This window comes from Quercus lobata, chromosome 9 (assembly GCF_001633185.2).
Source record: "Quercus lobata isolate SW786 chromosome 9, ValleyOak3.0 Primary Assembly, whole genome shotgun sequence".
Classification (NCBI taxonomy): Eukaryota; Viridiplantae; Streptophyta; class Magnoliopsida; order Fagales; family Fagaceae; genus Quercus; species Quercus lobata.
This window is the reverse complement of record NC_044912.1, coordinates 39,567,716-39,584,624: the sequence shown is the minus strand read 5'-3', so window position 1 is coordinate 39,584,624 and position 16,909 is coordinate 39,567,716. Positions and strand designations below refer to the sequence as shown.

General features: G+C 34.0%; 1 protein-coding gene across 8 annotated transcripts; it reads left to right on the top strand.

Moving 5' to 3' along the window:
- The first annotated feature begins 2,551 nt into the window (after positions 1-2,551).
- On the top strand, positions 2,552-14,397 carry LOC115960137 (serine/threonine-protein kinase 19). 8 transcript variants are annotated; one of them, XM_031078875.1, is made up of 9 exons: positions 2,552-2,718; positions 2,861-2,934; positions 3,942-4,022; positions 4,820-4,912; positions 5,175-5,288; positions 6,285-6,356; positions 6,977-7,024; positions 11,226-11,333; positions 12,229-12,307. In XM_031078875.1, exons 1-8 carry the CDS (start codon positions 2,610-2,612, stop codon positions 11,301-11,303), a joined length of 669 nt encoding a protein of 222 aa, XP_030934735.1. In that variant the 5' UTR covers positions 2,552-2,609; the 3' UTR covers positions 11,304-11,333; positions 12,229-12,307. The 8 variants fall into 8 exon arrangements, with proteins under 8 accessions (XP_030934735.1, XP_030934736.1, XP_030934730.1 ...); XM_031078876.1 differs by lacking the exon at positions 12,229-12,307 and adding an exon at positions 11,461-11,567; XM_031078871.1 differs by lacking the exon at positions 11,226-11,333 and adding an exon at positions 13,786-14,397 and having other exon boundaries at positions 2,554-2,718; positions 12,229-12,306.
- The last annotated feature ends 2,512 nt before the right edge of the window (positions 14,398-16,909 follow it).

Genomic DNA, 16,909 nt, shown 5'->3' with positions numbered 1-16,909 from the left:
AACCTAGTTCTTGGAAAACAGGAAAAGGTGTCATCTAAAGGTGGGATAAGTTAGAAGGTTTCATTGCATTACACTTCACTCTTAAGGCCATAATAAACTAGCACTAGTCTCAAAAACTTAACTTTGCTCGATATATTTGATATTTACAACGAGAGCAGGAAGATTTGAATTCTAGATGTCTTAATTGAAAACATCCTGAGTTGTGAACCAATTAAGCTACAAGCTTTACTATAAATTACAAAGAAAACTTACATATTCTTGTGTTGATAAGAATAATGAAAAGGTTTCTTAATTTTTAAGTATTAATTGAAAACATCCTGAGTTGTGAACCAATTAAGCTACAAGCTTTACTATAAATTACAAAGAAAACTTACATATTCTTGTGTTGATAAGAATAATGAAAAGGTTTCTTAATTTATAAGTATGAAATGTCTTTGTATGGTTTTTTATTTATTATTTATTATTATTATTATTTGGGTTTAAATTCATCGTTGAATACATGCCTAACACATATATACCTTAACAAAAGGTATTTATTATATAAACAATACTTTCACAAGAGAGTAGCATATATATACCTTAACAATAGGTATTTTCAATACTTGGAGACAATATTAAAACCCGTGTAGTGCTTTAAAAAAAATCAACAACAACAACAACTTACAAGGCTAAGAATGAAAAACAATGTTGTATACAAAGAATGGAACAGAGGGAAAGATAGAGAGTGATAAATTGTGAAGGATGGTAGCACCGTAGCAGTTATATTAGGCTAAGGCTAGAAGATAGAAAGTGCAAGATGCATAGTTTCGTATGCAAAGTCAGTAGTGGAAAAGAGGGAAAGATGGAGTGATAAAACTGTGAGGGATGATAGCTATGCAGAATTAAAAAAAAAAAAACATGATATGACAAATTGGCAACACAATTAAATCAAATAAATTTGTTGAGATTTTATTGAACGAACATTATTATATTTCTGTGTTCCAAGAACTGAAATTCACGAAGTAAAAGATGAGAATCTCTTAATTTTTTTTAGGACAGTGTGTATTACACACTGGTATCTTGGTGTGCATCATCATACAAGCGTGTAAATGCACTAAAATTATAACTTTAAGGGTCTGTTTGGATACAGCTGAAAGCTGAAACTGAAAACTGAAAACTGAAAAATACTGTAGCAAAATAATTTTTAATTGTGTGAATAGTACTGTGAGACCTATTTTTAATAAAAAATTGTTGAAAAGTGAGGTTTGTGGGTCCCGTAAACAGTGCATGGGACCCACTGATGTGACTGAAAATTGTTTGACAAGTCAAATATTGCGGCTACTGTTCATGAACAGTGCATGAACAATAGCTGTAGCAGTAAAATTTGTCCCTAAAATGAGTGAAAAAAAAAAAAAAAAAAAAAACAACGCCAGACACAAAAGCTTTCGGCCGAATCCAAACGTACACTAACTCATTTTTTTTTATAAACATAACTTTGAGTCATGTTTTGACTATTTCAGTGCACTTATACAGTATCTACACTACACAAGTGTAACAAAAAACAATATACACATCTTTAATGAAATGACGACAATGAACTAGAATCTCACTTTAATTTTTATTGCATGGGTAGGTTTGAATCTTTTTTTTTTTTTGGGTAAGATGGGTAGGTTTGAGTCTAAAGCATGGAAATCTCTAAATTTGTTTTAGCATATATGTCTGATAGAATTGCTCTAATTCAGCAATTGTGTTGTATAATACGGGGTGTGACTTGATGGTAGGAGTTTTCATTTTACACTTAGAGAGGAGCTATTCGAAGAACGATAGACCTAGCAAGGCCCGTGTGGTACATGTGATATTATTCATTGCCGTCATATGATGTGAGGTCTACACCAGAGACCCCCTTTTTCATTCAGAAAAAAAAAAAAAAAAAAATTTGTTGCGGAATTGCTTGTCTATAATATCAAGTGAAAAAAAAAAAGTCATGCACATTTTCAATGAAATAACGTGACAATGACTTGGGAATCTTTCATATTTTTATATTTTATTTTACTATATGACAGTTCTACCCTTTAAATTTTAACAGAGGAAATTTCTGTATTTTATAGAAATTTTTTATGTCTATTTTAATATAAAAATTTATATTTTACATTATATTTAATTAATTTTTGAAATATTCACGTCAAATTATTTATTTTAAATTATATTTTATTAAAATATCAATTTTTAATTTTTTTTTCTCTTTTTACACACTACAACCATTATTAATTATATTTTTCATTTATAAAAAAACTGAAATACATAATAAATATATTTGCACAAATATTATGGCAAAAAATGCGTTTTGTTTTTAACCTTACTCTATTTTACATCAATACTATTTATATACAACAATGCTATTTTATAAAGATTTTTACTAACATATACCCACATTAGAATTTTATAAAAAAAGTTTATGAAAAAATTACTTATTTTTTTTTTACTGTTTTTTCAATTTTCTATTAACCGGAGTCTTTTATAAATTCGGCTTCTCTCTCCTCATTCCCAGTAATAGACTATAAAATATAAATACTTGAATATTTACCCAAAAAAAAGAAAGAAAGACCGCTCCAGGCACAAACACAAACCCCATGGACAAAACATTAGAAGAAGCTTCATCCAAAGGCAAAAAACGCCAGCGAGACCAACAACCTACCGATCCTCAAACCAACCAACTTCATCATCAAATTTTATCACTAGGTTTGTATATACACCTTCTCCTTTTGTTCTTGTTGTTGTAGTAGTAATACATGTTAATTTAGCTTTGATTTTGGAATACTTTCATTCTGTTTGAGCGATTCAAATACATACAATTTCTTCTTCTTAATTTTGCTTAATCCAGAGGATAATCTTTCATTTACCGATACATTGGTAGCGCTTCGCATGATGCGAGCTCAGTTTCCTCGCATTGACAAGGTTAGGGTTCTTAATTTAATTTAATTTCCCCTCTTGATTATTGCTTATGATTTTTGTTAAGAAAACTTGTTACAACTTATTTTTATGTTGGGTATTCTTGTCATATGTAAAAATTGATTGTATTACACCGCTTAATAACTTATCATGGGATCCATTTTTTTGTTAATCATGTTAAACAAATCACTTGTCTTACCCATGCTTGTTATATGCACCTAACATCAAGTTCAAGTTAGCTATCCTATAGTTTTCCGCGTGTGCGATGAATGCGTGTGTGTGTGACTTTTTATGGATCAATATCTATTTTGCAATTGATCAAGGTTATGTAGATGTATGATGGGTTTGGGCACAACGCATGATCCAATGGTTGCCTTGGCAAAAAAAGTTAGGTAAGTCCTAGGGTTATTGAGTGAACGCCATGTGTTGCAGTATGGGTGTATGTAAGCTTAGAATGGCTAAGCATTGGGTGGTTCAACCTTAGCTGCGTTCGATTAGGATTAAGCTCGAGCTCAGATGTAGTATGCCTAGATGTCGCTAAAAGTATCTCGACTTTTAGCTTGTTCAATCTATAGTCCAGGCTCATGCTTCTACCCAGCCTGATGCAAACTAGATGGCATGACTCACTCTAAAGTCTTAAAAGCTACGCTGCTTGTCATTAAATCTCACTGTGTTTACTGTATTTGTCACTTGTTAAATAAGTTTATTGCTGTTTTTAAAGTGGTTGTATCTTTAGAATTGCATGAAACCGTCCTCAACTTTACAAGCCTGTTTGAGTTGGGCTGGTAAAGTTTTGAATTTGGCTTATCTATTATTAATCAACAAGCCTGAGGAAAGCTTCTAAATGGTCAAATTAATCTCTTCATGAACAACTCAGGTTGTTGAGTGTAATTTTTAATACTTAAGTGCAAGCTAATATTTACCTATCAAAAAAAAAAAAAAAAAGTGCAATCTAATATTTATTTATTTCAATTATGGTCATTAAATTTTGTTAAATTAATGCATGCTCTCAGGTCTCGATTCAGCCCTTCATTTTAAGGTCACAATTGTACAGCAGCGTAAAGGACAGAACTCAAGTGGATAGGGAATTAGAGGTCAGTTTCCTTTGCCTTAATTTTTAAAGAATTTTCTTGAAACAAAATTTGGTAGCCATATCGAGCGGTTCTGATTCAGTTGGATTTTTCAAGAAGAAATTTATTATCTTTTTCACCTTTTAGACATAGTAGTATGAATATGGTGCATTTGGTGAGAGAGAAACAATCAGTGCTTTGAGGATTCAGGAAGGACAGTAGCTGATCTTAAATTTTTCATCTTTAGAACGCTGACTGATTGGATGTCCATTGTTGGAAGCCGTTCCATTTTTTCAATCTATGATTTGATAGATGTTTGTAAAATTATGTACTTGATTGTCTTATCAAAAAAAAATTATGTACTTGATTGTTATGGTCCCCAGCTGTGTACATCGTGTATGCTTGGCTGATTCTTTTTTATGATTTGAATAATTTTGCATTACTTAAAAAAAAAGGTAACAGGTATATAATCTTTTTATTTTTTTGGGTGTCGGTTAATGTTGAGGCCTTAAGTTTTAAATGTAATTCCTTAGGGTTTTTTTTCTCAAAATTTGATTTTTTAAAAGAAGTTTACACATATGATGGAGAGAGAGAGAGAGAGAGAGAGAGAGAGAGAGAGAGAGATCAACACATCATATGCCATAATTTAATAGAAAATTATTTTATTTTTCAAATTTGGTTGCATACATGTGAAATTACTTGTTTAGTATTCGATTTCTTTGATTTTTTATTTTTGTTGAGTTTGCTCCTCTTGGTTGTTTACTTTTTTCAAAAAAAATCTTATATGATTGACATGGGCTCTGGTGTTTCTCTTTCTGCAGTCATTAAGAAGAGAGAAAGTAGTGCGCATTTTCAAATTAAATACCGGACAGGATGATCATGCTATTATGTTTTTGGATGACTATCTAAACCAGGTTGGTTGCATTTGAGTACTTCCACGTTGTCAAGAAAAATAGTCTGCTATTTCTTGGAAGCACATTAGGGGTTGCATATGTTAAAGATTCAAACAGAGGTTCTTTTTTGCGCATAATTTGGGTGTGTGCATGGGGATCAATGCTTAGGCTTCATGTTTTCCAGGCTATGGTTTATTCTGTAGCAACCTATGACAATGAAATGCAAATCTTTTTAAGGGGTTAGCAGTCTATTGAAAAAGTTTTTTCTAATGTTTGTGTATAGATGGAAAATGTTGTGAAAAGATTGGAAGGAAAGGAGGGTGATCAAGTGTTCAAGTGGTTTAGAACACATGTTATTGATTCCAAGCTGGAACCTAGTATTGAACATCAAGAGCTTGTGAGTGTTCAAATATCATTCCACTTAATTTCTTATTTGTTTTTAACTCTGCTTTTATGTTTTCAACTTGTCAGAGACATTTCTAAGAGTAGTCAAACATAAACTTCCAATGCCTAGGTTTTGGTCACTATGTCCTGCAATTGTTTTCTTTCGTTGACTTCTAATTTGGTCTTTTGTAGTGTTTGATTGCTTATGTGCATGAGTACATGTTTATCATCAATGTATGTTGAACATAGTGATGCATCACGAAGCATTTAATTTTACTATATTGATTGAGCTTCTAATAGTTTTATTGATCGGAAAATTTTTATGGATTTTCTAATTAAAAAGAAAATATGACTAAAAATTCCATTATAAGGCTTCATATGTTGTAATTTTTATTTTTATTTTTATACATAGTGATCGCTTATAATGACATAATTTTTGGACTGAATAAGAAGTTTTGGCTAGTAAGAAACCGTTTCCAGAAGTTTCTGTTTTGTTAATGTTTTTTCTGTTCTATTTTTTATTAAGAAAAAACTTCTGAGATGTTTCAAATAAAAGTAGAAACTTTGGATATTAATACATTAATCTTTAGATCTTTTTTTTTTTTTTTTAAATTTTTTAATATTGATTTTTTTGGTGCTAAATTGGTGTTTTATAATTTTAAATATGTGGTCTGATTTTCTTGTAATTGACTGTTCTTTTCAATTTATAACCCAATGGACCAAAAGAAAATAAATGGAGGGCTTTTATTTATTTATTATTATTTTAACTATGGTACTTTCAGCTGAATCTGAGCCTCAAGTAAAGCTAAGGTCCCTTGTCATAATGTTAATATTTTTTAGTTTTTTGACTGTTTTTAAATATGTTGAACATGGAGACAGCTTAAATTGTGTCTTCTATGAAGCATTCATTTAAGTATTTTATTTCATGAGGTAGTTTAGTCCATAAATGGTAGAACTATTTGTGCTTTCATATGCAACTCAACTCAAAACAGTGATGCCTTTGCTGCAGTATACACTCTTATCACTTGGGGGAATGGTTAAGGATGGACACATCTCCCTTTTAATCAATGCTGGCCTTCTTGTAAGTAAACTTGGAATTGCAATATTAGATTGTAATGTTCCCTTTTTTTAATTCCTAAGTTGCACATGCACGCCTGGTGGGTCTTGAACACATAACCTCACCCTCTACTTTGCTCTTACAAGGAGTGGAGTTGCCATTTGACCTAGGGCTTATTGATTGTAACATTGCCTTTTAGTTTTTATTTTTATTTTTGAATTCTTCCATTAAATATAGTTGTATTGTGTGGCTATTTTGCTGTGCCATGGGTATGCTGCCAATTGGCACTTGAACTGATATTCTGATCAGGAGATGAAAGTTTCGGATATGTTGTTTCTGGTGTATGGACATGGTAGATTGGAATAATATTGATAAAATAGTCAGAATAAACGAGTGTTCTGTTATAGAATCAGTGCATTTTTCTGTTTTAAATTACAAATGGTACTTGGGTTTTAGAATAGTATGTACTGTTGGTAAACTTTATTCTTGAAATTATGAATTAAAAAAAGCGATATAGAGAGTGCTTTATAAGAATTTATAGATCACTTTGTCTGACATGTATTCGGTATGTGTTTTGCATGTATATCTTACTGATATGGAAGTAGTCATGCCACAGTCGCTCGGCACATTTTTTTGTTGTGTAGATTCTCAAATCAGTTGTTCTGTGGAGCTTCTCAGTCCTTGCTTCATATGTAATCTTCTTCCCACTCCTTTTAATCTCCAAAATTTTAACAAGTTGCTTCCATCCATAATATCCATTATATTACTGGAACTGACACTTTGCATATTCATTTTTGTCATGCTATGTTGATAAATTTATTAATTTCGTAGTTGATTACAAGTATTCTTTGCTAGAACCATACTGTAATTGTTACAGTGAATTAAGGTCACAAATTTCTGTTTAGCATATTGGTAGGCGCATCTTTGGCTGGAGTGAGTTGGATTGCAATTCACATAAATGATATCAGATATGAAAAAACATAAATTAGTGTGTCAGGCTACCCTTTGGAATTTAGGGGGTACATTTCACTAAACCATTATATGTTTTGGCTGGAATTTCATAGTTCTAAGTTAAATTATATTTTAAAGCTTTAAAAGCGTGCCATTTGGACTTACTACTAAAGTTAGCCCAATCTACCAATGAAGTCAGCTGGCTTCAGTAACTGGGGCTACATTGACTACTAACCTTTTTTCTTTTTTCTGAACGTCAATGCTTAAACTGATGATATTCTCAAGCAATGCCTTATATGCCATTCTTTCCTTATGGCACGCAAAATCTTTTTTTTCTAGACGTTTAAAAAAAGGGGTTTTTATTGTTTATTTATTTTAAATTTTGTTTACTGGTATAAAAAAATAATGGAATTTCAAATCTGTTAATGGATACTGTTGTCTATTACATTTCTATGTTTAGATTTTGTCATTCATGATCTCATTTGTTCCAATCTATCATATTGGTCAGATATGGTTCTACATTGTATGAACCCTTGTGATTCTTAGGCACATTGATATGAATCATGATTATATTTTAGGTTGATAAGGTGCAAACAGATTCATTACTATTTTTTCCCTTTTAAAATGAGATAAACTTATATTGAATGGTCGGTTAATAGGTAAACAAAAGATCACTGGGAAAATAATTTTGGGTTTCTTCTTTCCTTTACTTTCTAGAGTTCTAATTTTCAAATTTTTGACGCTAATCCTACACAAATAGCTAGTTTGAGAGCAACTCTGGCTAGATTTGAGTAGGTCTCAGGTTTAAGGATTTACTTGGGGAAATCTGAGTTGGTTCCTATAGGTGTGGTGCACAATATGGATGTTTTGGTGGGAATGTTGGGTTGTAGGCAATCCTCTCTTCCATTGAGATATTTGGGGCTACCGTTAGGAGCTAAATTTAAGGAGTTGTCAATTTGGAATCCTATTTTGGAGAAGATGGAAAGGAGATTAGCAGGGTGGAAGAGGTTGTATCTATCTAAGGGGGGTAAGGTAACTCTTATTAAAAGTACTCTTTCCTCCCTACCTACATACTTTCTTTCCCTTCTGCCTTTACTTGGGAAGGTGGCAAATCGTATGGAGAAGTTACAATGATATTTTCTGTGGAGTGGTATTAGTGGTGAATCTAAATTACACTTAGTCAAATGGGCTCAGGTTTGTAAGCCATTGCAGGTTGGAGGGTTGGGTATTAGACGATTGAGGAGTTTTAATTCTGCATTTTTAGGAAAATGGTTATGGAGGTATGGCATGGAGATTGATGCTCTATGATTGAGGTGAAATATGGGAATGATTGGGGTGGTTGGTGCACGAAAAAGGTAACTAGTGCTTATGGTGTTAGCTTGTGGAGACATATTAGGAGTGGCTGGATGAGTTTTTCTAAACTCCTTCTGTATGAGGTGGAGGATGGTACTAGAGTGAAGTTTTGGAAGCATGTGTGGTGTGGAGATCGTACTCTCCAAGAGGCTTTTCCGGAACTTTATTGTATTAGTAGGACAAAGGATTCTTCAGTAGCGGAGGTTATGTGTTGGTCTGGTGGGAGGATTCATTGGGATGCTAAATTTCGTCGTCCTCCACAAGATTGGGAACAAGAATCCTTTGATCTGTTTATGGATATGGTCTACTCTTCGACGGTACAGGGATTGGGTCCAGATCGGGTTTGTTGGAAGCCAGCAAGGAGTAGAGGTTTTGAGGTTAGAGGATTCTATCTTTCTTTCTACCCTCCTACCCTCTTATCCTTCCCTTGAAGAATGATATGACAATCAAAGGTTCCTCCAAGAGTAGCTTTCTTTTCACGGTCTGCTTCCTTAGGTAAGATTTTAACAATAGATAACCTTTGCAAACGACGTGTGCTAGTTCTTGATTGGTGCTATATGTGTAAGAATTATGGGGAGTCAGTGGATCATCTTCTTATTCATTGCCCCATTGCTTGTGAGTTGTGGTTGTTGGTGTTTTGTTTGTTTGGAATTCATTGGGTTATGCCTCAGAAGGTTATTGAGTTGTTTGAGTCTTGGCAGGGTATGTTTAGACGACATAGAAATATAGAGTTGTGGAGAATTGTGCCTCATTACTTGTTGTGGTGTATTTGGCGCGAAAGAAATGCTAGAAGCTTTGAGGGATGTGAACGTTCTATGTTAGAGATTAAGTCTTTTTTTGTACACACTCTCCTTGATTGGAGTATGGTCTTTGGTCATTTTTCTTGTTCTTCCCTTCTTGTTTTACTTGATCGTTGTAATCTTGGTTATTGATTTATGCCCCCATGGTACATTCCCAATGTACTTGGGTTGGCTGTTTTTCATTTTTTAATAAAATTTTCGTTATTTATCAAAAAAAAAAAAAATTTTTTTGAACATGATGTTAGGCTAATCAAGTATGTAACCAAAATTAATGTGGATCTAACTCTTATAGAAGGAATACAATAACTTACATTTTTTCTAGAAGAAGTTAAATGGGGATTATAATAGAAGTCATCTTTAATCCTCAAATCAGGAGTCCATTGTATCTATGGCTCTAGACTTTTTGTACTACTGATTTACATTCACTGCTCAAGCATGGATATGGGATGACAAAGCAGCCCAAATGAACCAATTTTATAGTTGGTGGATTGAGATATTCAAGCTTAATTTGCACTCAAGAATTTTGCTAGTTCTAGTTGCTGCAACTTTTGAAACTTGATCAGATCAGATAAGAGGCAGGTGGATCATCATCCTCACTAAAGCCGACCCTTGTTCTCCCCAGTTTTTAATTGTTTCCCGGGATTTCATGATTGATTTGTAGGATGGAGATAGTTTACATACACATTTTTAATCATGATTGATTTGTAGGATGGAGATAGTTTACATGCACATTTTTAAGATGGCATGGTGAAAAGGAAAGAAGGAGGTTGATCAATGGTTCCTTACTTCCTCTCTCTGCCTAGCCAAGCTGACCTTATTTTTGCTCCAGCATGGATTAGTAAGTGCATGAGCCCAGAGTTCTAAGAACCTCTCATGCAATTGAGGTTTCTTATATTAAGTCAGCTATGATTTCTGATATGGTTGACTATGCACCAGATGGGGGTGGTAGAAGCTGTAACTTACGTTTTCGTCGTGCTTTTCAGGATTGGGAGACAGGGATCTTTTATGATTTTTTTGCGCATATCTCATCCAAGCTACCTAGAGGGGGTGATGACACCATGATATGGCAATTGAACCGTAGTGGTGTTTTTGATGTGCGCTCTTTCTATTTTTCATTGCTAGCAGCCCCGTCGGTGTCTTTTCCTTGGAAGAGCATTTGGTGTGTTAAGGTCCCTAAAAGGGTGGCTTTCTTTTTATGGACAGCTGCTAGGGGTGGGATTCTTACTATAGACAACCTTGTTAAGAAGGATTTACCTCTTGTTAATTGGTGCTGCCTCTATCGATGTGAAGAGGAAACTGTGGATCACTTATTGATCCATTGTAAGTATGCTCATACCTTGTGGAGTGAAGTCCTTCGTTTGTTTGGGGTTCAGTGGGTGATGCCCAAGAACGTTGTTTCTCTTCTCTCTGCATGGTGGAATTGGTTGGGTAGTCACACTTCAAATGTGTGGAATATGGTTCCAGCGTGTCTTATGTGGTTAATTTGGAAGGAACGCAATGCCCGAACTTTTGAGGAAACTGAGAGACTTGTAGATTGTGTGAAGTCCTTGCTGCTTAGGACTTTGTTTGAGTGGTCCCGTATTTGGGGGTTTACGCATTGTCATTCTTTGTTCAATTTTCTTAATTCTGTTAGCCTTTCTTTTTGATTGGTTTGTATTTTTTTCAGTGCAGTGAGTTTACTATTGTAAATCCATTGTACTTCTATTATCAATAAATTTGTTATTACCTATCAAAAAAAAAAGAGGTTTCTTATATTAAGTGTTGATAATCACTTTGCTGAAGATTCTAGTCAATTAGGTTTGGCAGGGTTTATGGTAGTGCTGCTGATTGTCTTTTCCTGGGCCTAGGAGATGCTGTCATGGGTTGATGTACATAGTGGAGAACTTGCATGATTGAGGTTTGTAAGATGTATATACTTGTGATTTTGAGTGGGGAGCAGATGATGGCCCCTGGAAATATCATCTTATTCTTAGATATTTGGATTCTCTTGGGTCTCTCTGGGCATTATAGTTTGAATTCATCAGGTTGCTGACTGAAGTGAAACATTGATCAATTGGCAAGGATAAGCCCAACATATGAGGACCCTTTGTTGTTTACTAAGATGCAAGGGTATGGGTATGGGTATGGGTATGGGTATGGGTATGGGTATGACATGGTAACACAGCAATTTTTGAAAAGTTAGGACACGGGTATAGCGGGACACATCTATTAAATAATTATTAAAAATATTTTTATTTATATTTTCTATATATTATTAAACATTTATTTTTCATATAATGTTAAATATATATCAAATTAAGAGCAATAATTGATAATAAAGCAAATCCATTACTATTAAAGAATGTTTAGAAATTAGAATACAAACCAAGAATAAGGATTTTTATTAATTTTCAAATGCAGTGTTACCATTCAAAGCATGAATGCTCTATTTGTTTTGTGAAAGTGTATTTAATTCCTCTTGTTCTCGTGTCCCGGCCATGTCCTGCATTTTTTTTAAAAGGACATGGCTAGGACATGCAGGCAAAAGTGTCCCAGACGTGTCAAGTGTCCGACATGGGCACGGCATCTCAAATGAAATGTCCGTGCTTACTACGTTTATGTATATTTTTGAAGGGGTGTGATATATTTTTCCATTGAGAAAATCTCCAGTTCCATTGCCTGTGCCTCTAATCATAACCTCCTCCAACACCCCCTGTCGAATATCTATGATCATGTTCTGTTGTTCTTTTAGCTTTACTTTTTTCTTCCCCCTCCAGTCTATCTTCTTACTGACTCTGGTTTCTACTTTTTAGACTCGCCAGCTTATTGATCCCAACATGTACTGGTTCGCAATTCCAAACATTGGTTCAGTACTAAAGGGCCTCTCTCAGGTATTTTAAATGTTCCGTTTATTTAATTTGCTTGCTAATTTGGTAATGGGCTGTATGAAAGACAATTTAGGCTTATGATGAGATAATAATCCATTCCTTATTTGAGATGGATGCCTATCTGACTATTAAGTTGGGGTTTGGATATGCGTTGCGTTTGTGCATCTGCATTTCCTGTGTTTTCACCTTTTTTTTTTTTTTTTTTCCCCTGCTGCAGCACTCATTTCAGGGGTCAATGGCTACTGTTCAGACACTGTTCATGAACAGTAGCCGCAACTTTTGACTATTTTAACCCACAAATCTCACTTTTTGTCAACTTTTTCATTAAAAATGGGTCCCACGGTATTATTCACATATTTAAAAATTATTTTGCTACGGTGTTTTCAGTTTTCAGTTTTTAGTTTCAGTAAAATAAGTTCTATCCAAACAAACCCTAAATTTTTGATGCTGATATAAGGGTGTGATTGTAACCATTCTGGCTGCTATTATATACATATGTATGGAATTCAATGTGAGCATAATGTTTCAGATAATGCAAAACGGAAGCAACTGTGTTATGCTGTCTAATTTCCATGAGAATATAATGTAAATGTGTAGAATGAAGGGAGTGCGTTGATTTGGCTATTTAATTTATAAAGGGCATAAACTACACACTTCTGTGGTTTTCCATTGCTAAAACCTAGCACACTAGATAATAAAATTAATCATATGAAACATTTATAAGTTGCCTATGTTTCTTCCATTGATTTCAGCTGAAGAGGGTTGACTGAGGAGGCAGTCCCCCTCCCCCACCTCCCTCTGTTTCACTATTGCCTCTTAGGAATGGGGAGTCTACATGGGGTTTGTTGACAGTATGAACCCAATGGAATTTAGCTCACGAGAAAGTTTTTACATGAGTGAAACATATGTATGGTAGAAGATTGAAAATCATGAGATTCAAAGATTTTTCTTCCCAGCCAATTTGAGATTTATTAGACTGTGTTCTGGGTTTTGATGACCTTGGGTTTTTTTATTTTTTTTGGGGGGGGGGGGGGGGTGTTCGTCAATCAATGTTGGTTCCACCTAACTGAGGTCCTGGTTGTGGTAACTTGGATATGGTCCTACCCTTCTGTAGCTTTGCTCGAAGTGGCTGCTCTCAAGACCCAACCGTACTTGCGTTTGGCAGTCTGAACCTTTACCATTACACCAGAAAATGAACCTTTATTTATTGGACTTGAATTAAGATTAATATTGAAGCGATCCTTCAGCAAGTAAAATAAAATTTTGCATTGTGAAAGTTCCAATTGAATTATATATATATATATATATATATATCCTCTTTGATGTTATTGCTAATGCTTTTAAGTTAATATGTATCTTGTCCACTCTTCCAAAAACTATTAACTTTCTATGACATTTCATTATAATCTTATGAAGTGGATCTGAGTTTATTAACCTGACCATCAAAATTTTGAAAATCATATTTACATTAATTTTTTACAGGGAAGAAAGGAAGTCCTCTCCTTTCTAAATCGCAGGAGATACAAAGAGATGATGTTGGCCTCTATGGAGAAGAAACGCCTCCGGTTCTCTCCACTTGATATGAGATTTCATCTCCGTGATCTGATTGGCTCAGGTCACCTCAAAACAGTCCAAACATCAACTGGCTTACTTGTTCGAGTCTCAAAAGATTGAGAACCCAGGAAGACACCATCTCCTCTTCAATCCATCCAAAAATTACCACACTTATGATTGTAAATCTTGAGAAGAGATAAAGTAGCTGCTCTGGACTGTTAAGCTGAGGATGCTATCTGCAGATTTTCTTCTGCTGATTAAAAATGACTAAAATTTATCCAGGCTGGTGAATATAGAAAGAAAAGAGGTCAGGCAACCATGCACATCGCTATCGATGAATGCAAAATATTTTTATTGTATTTACCACACACACACACATAGTTTGGGCATAACCTGTCAGAATGGATAAGACGGGGAGTCTGTAAGGACATTTGTTTTATGATGAGTTCTTGCTAGAAGATATGTACTGTGTCAGCGTGTTGACACTAGACAACCATATTTGCTTTTCCCATTTTGAAGCTCTATTGCTGTTAGAATCTACTCACATGTTGATATATATATATATATATATATATTTATTTATAGAGAGAGAGAGAGAGAGAGAGAGAGAGAGAGAGAGAGAGAGAATAAAATGAATAATCTTGAAGTAACAGTAGATAACAAAAGATTACAATAAAATCTTAAAGTAAATAAGTTTAAAATAAAGCACTTACAGTAAGAAATAGTAGAAACAAGATTTTCTTGAGCAGGAGTTGGGGAAAGATTACAAGTTTAGGACCTTCCAGAGGTAGCCTAGAAACAAAAGGGTAATTTAAAGCCAGTAAGAAAAATAAGTTATGAATACAACTTGAAAGGAACAACCCTTTTATAGGTAAAATAAGCACTATTTGCATAGTGGGGAGCAACTGGAATCAAACCTTGTGAGGAGCAGAAGGAATCATTTAGGAAGTAATAGTAGCAAAAATCAACTTTTACTATAAATTGGAATCAACCCTTGTGGGGAGTATCAAGAATTATTCAAAAATCAACTTTTACTATAAATTGGAATCAACCCTTGTGGGGAGTATCAAGAATTATTCAGGAAGTAATAGTAGCAAGAATCAAATTTTACTATTTAGTTGTTATCCAAAAGTAGTTGAAAGTACAAAAGCACCTTGATATTATTTGCATAGCGGAGTGAATCAGGGAAGTATGGACCAAATTTTTACTATTCATTTTTCATCCATCAAAAGTAGTCAAAAGTAGCTGAGAGCAGTTCTTCTAATAGGTCTTTCATCAACAATGATTTTAGCAATTTTGTCAGCTTATGTTGATAGAATTAGTCATAACTAAATTAGGGATGGAAACAGGATCATGACCAAAGAGATCTTGATCGTAAGGGTAATAAGGAGTCCTTATTTTTGGGATACACACACCCAACATGTAGAGGGAATGTGATTCTAACATAAATTACATCACAAACTCTACTCAAAAGTTATAGTAACTTTTAAAAGAGGGTAGCAAGTTATACTACACTACAACAAGGTTTTGAAACCCGGACTGGACCATACAGTTCGACCGAGAAAACCTCAAACCGTTCATTTTTGTGGTTTTTTTAATCTCAAGAAACTCTCTATGGGAAAAAAGCAGGGATCCGTGCGAACTGCGATTGGACCTCACGGTTATGAGAACCGTGAACGGTTCTCGCGGTTTCTTCTTTTTAGCAAATACCGGCTGAAATTAAAGATTTGGCCGGCATGCACTTTGGACTTTTTTCAAATTTGGAATCAAAAGATTTGTGAGAGAAAAAGAAAACAAACTGAGAAGAAGAAGATGACAAAGTAGGGGCTGTGTGAAGTTGAAGCAGCAAGCTAGCAACCTAGCACAAATCACTAGTCACGGCCTTCATCTTCATCTTCGTCTTCTGCTTCTATTTCTTCTTCTTACTTTTTTTTTCTCCTTCTTCTCTTTCTTCTTTCCGTCTCCACTACTGTGGTTTACGTTTCCCACCTTCTCTTTGTTTGTGTTTGTGTTGATTCTTTTGAATTCTTTTTTATGTTTCCAAGGCCCTTTCACGTGACTTACATTGGGTAAGAAGAAAACTTTTAATTTTTGAATTAAAGATGGCAAAATGTTTCAGTCATTAGATTTTTGTAGCTGAGCCCGTGATGTGACTATTGATAGATTGATATGTGACAAGCATTTGATGACTGTCAACCCAGCCCACCGGTGAATACAAAAGAGAAATCAAATTGAGTAAAAAAAAAAAAAAACGTATAAGGCCTCCACTAGTTATTGAGGACTTGGCACACTCAGGTGCACTCATTATTATATACAATTAAGTATATAATAATTATTAAGCAATTATTTTAATTTAAAATTACAAAGTGTCCTTCTAATTCCTATATTATTACAATATTACTATCACCAGATTAACTAATCAACATATAAATAAATAAAGAAATATTATATCTATGTATGCTTAGGATATGATATTTCTTATTTTTGTCTCGGGAAAGTTATAATATGAAAAAATAGATTTGAAAGATAGATTTTTATATTTAATTGGGTCATTTAATTTAATTTTTCTATTTATACTAATTTAATATATTTAGTTATATTTAAATAATTATTAAATTAATTATGATGTCATCACGGTTCGATCCTAGTTCAACCTTAGTTTGACCTTAAAAATCTTGAACCTCTCTCTTTTATGGTTCAATGAATGGTCTGAGTCTGAAAACCTTGCCCTACAATCTTAATACATATTTTTGATGATCACATAAATTGTGTTTTTTTAATGAAAATAATTAGACTAAAACGGCCCTTAATGTTCGGGGTGATTTTCATTTTAGCCTTTAATGTTTCCATAGTTTCATTTGGGCCATGGCACGTCATCCATCAATGCTAGTTCAAACACACAAATAAATAAATAAATCAACCCGAATACTAAGGGGGGAGAGGGGGGCCTCCACGGTGGCAGCTCCCAGATTAGGTTGACATTTGGATTGGGTTTATTAACTGTGCTAAAAAAATAACTTCTATTCTTAACATGACTTTGTTAGTTGTTATG

What these genes read in the sequence shown, in the direction of transcription:
- LOC115960137 (XM_031078869.1), top strand. Translation starts at nt 2,610, where the DNA reads ATGGACAAAACATTAGAAGAAGCTTCATCCAAAGGCAAAAAACGCCAG. An exon ending in GTATTGAACATCAAGAGCTT is followed by an intron (nt 5,289 to 6,284) that starts GTGAGTGTTCAA and finishes CCTTTGCTGCAG; the next exon opens with TATACACTCTTATCACTTGG. An exon ending in TAATCAATGCTGGCCTTCTT is followed by an intron (nt 6,357 to 6,976) that starts GTAAGTAAACTT and finishes TTTGTTGTGTAG; the next exon opens with ATTCTCAAATCAGTTGTTCT.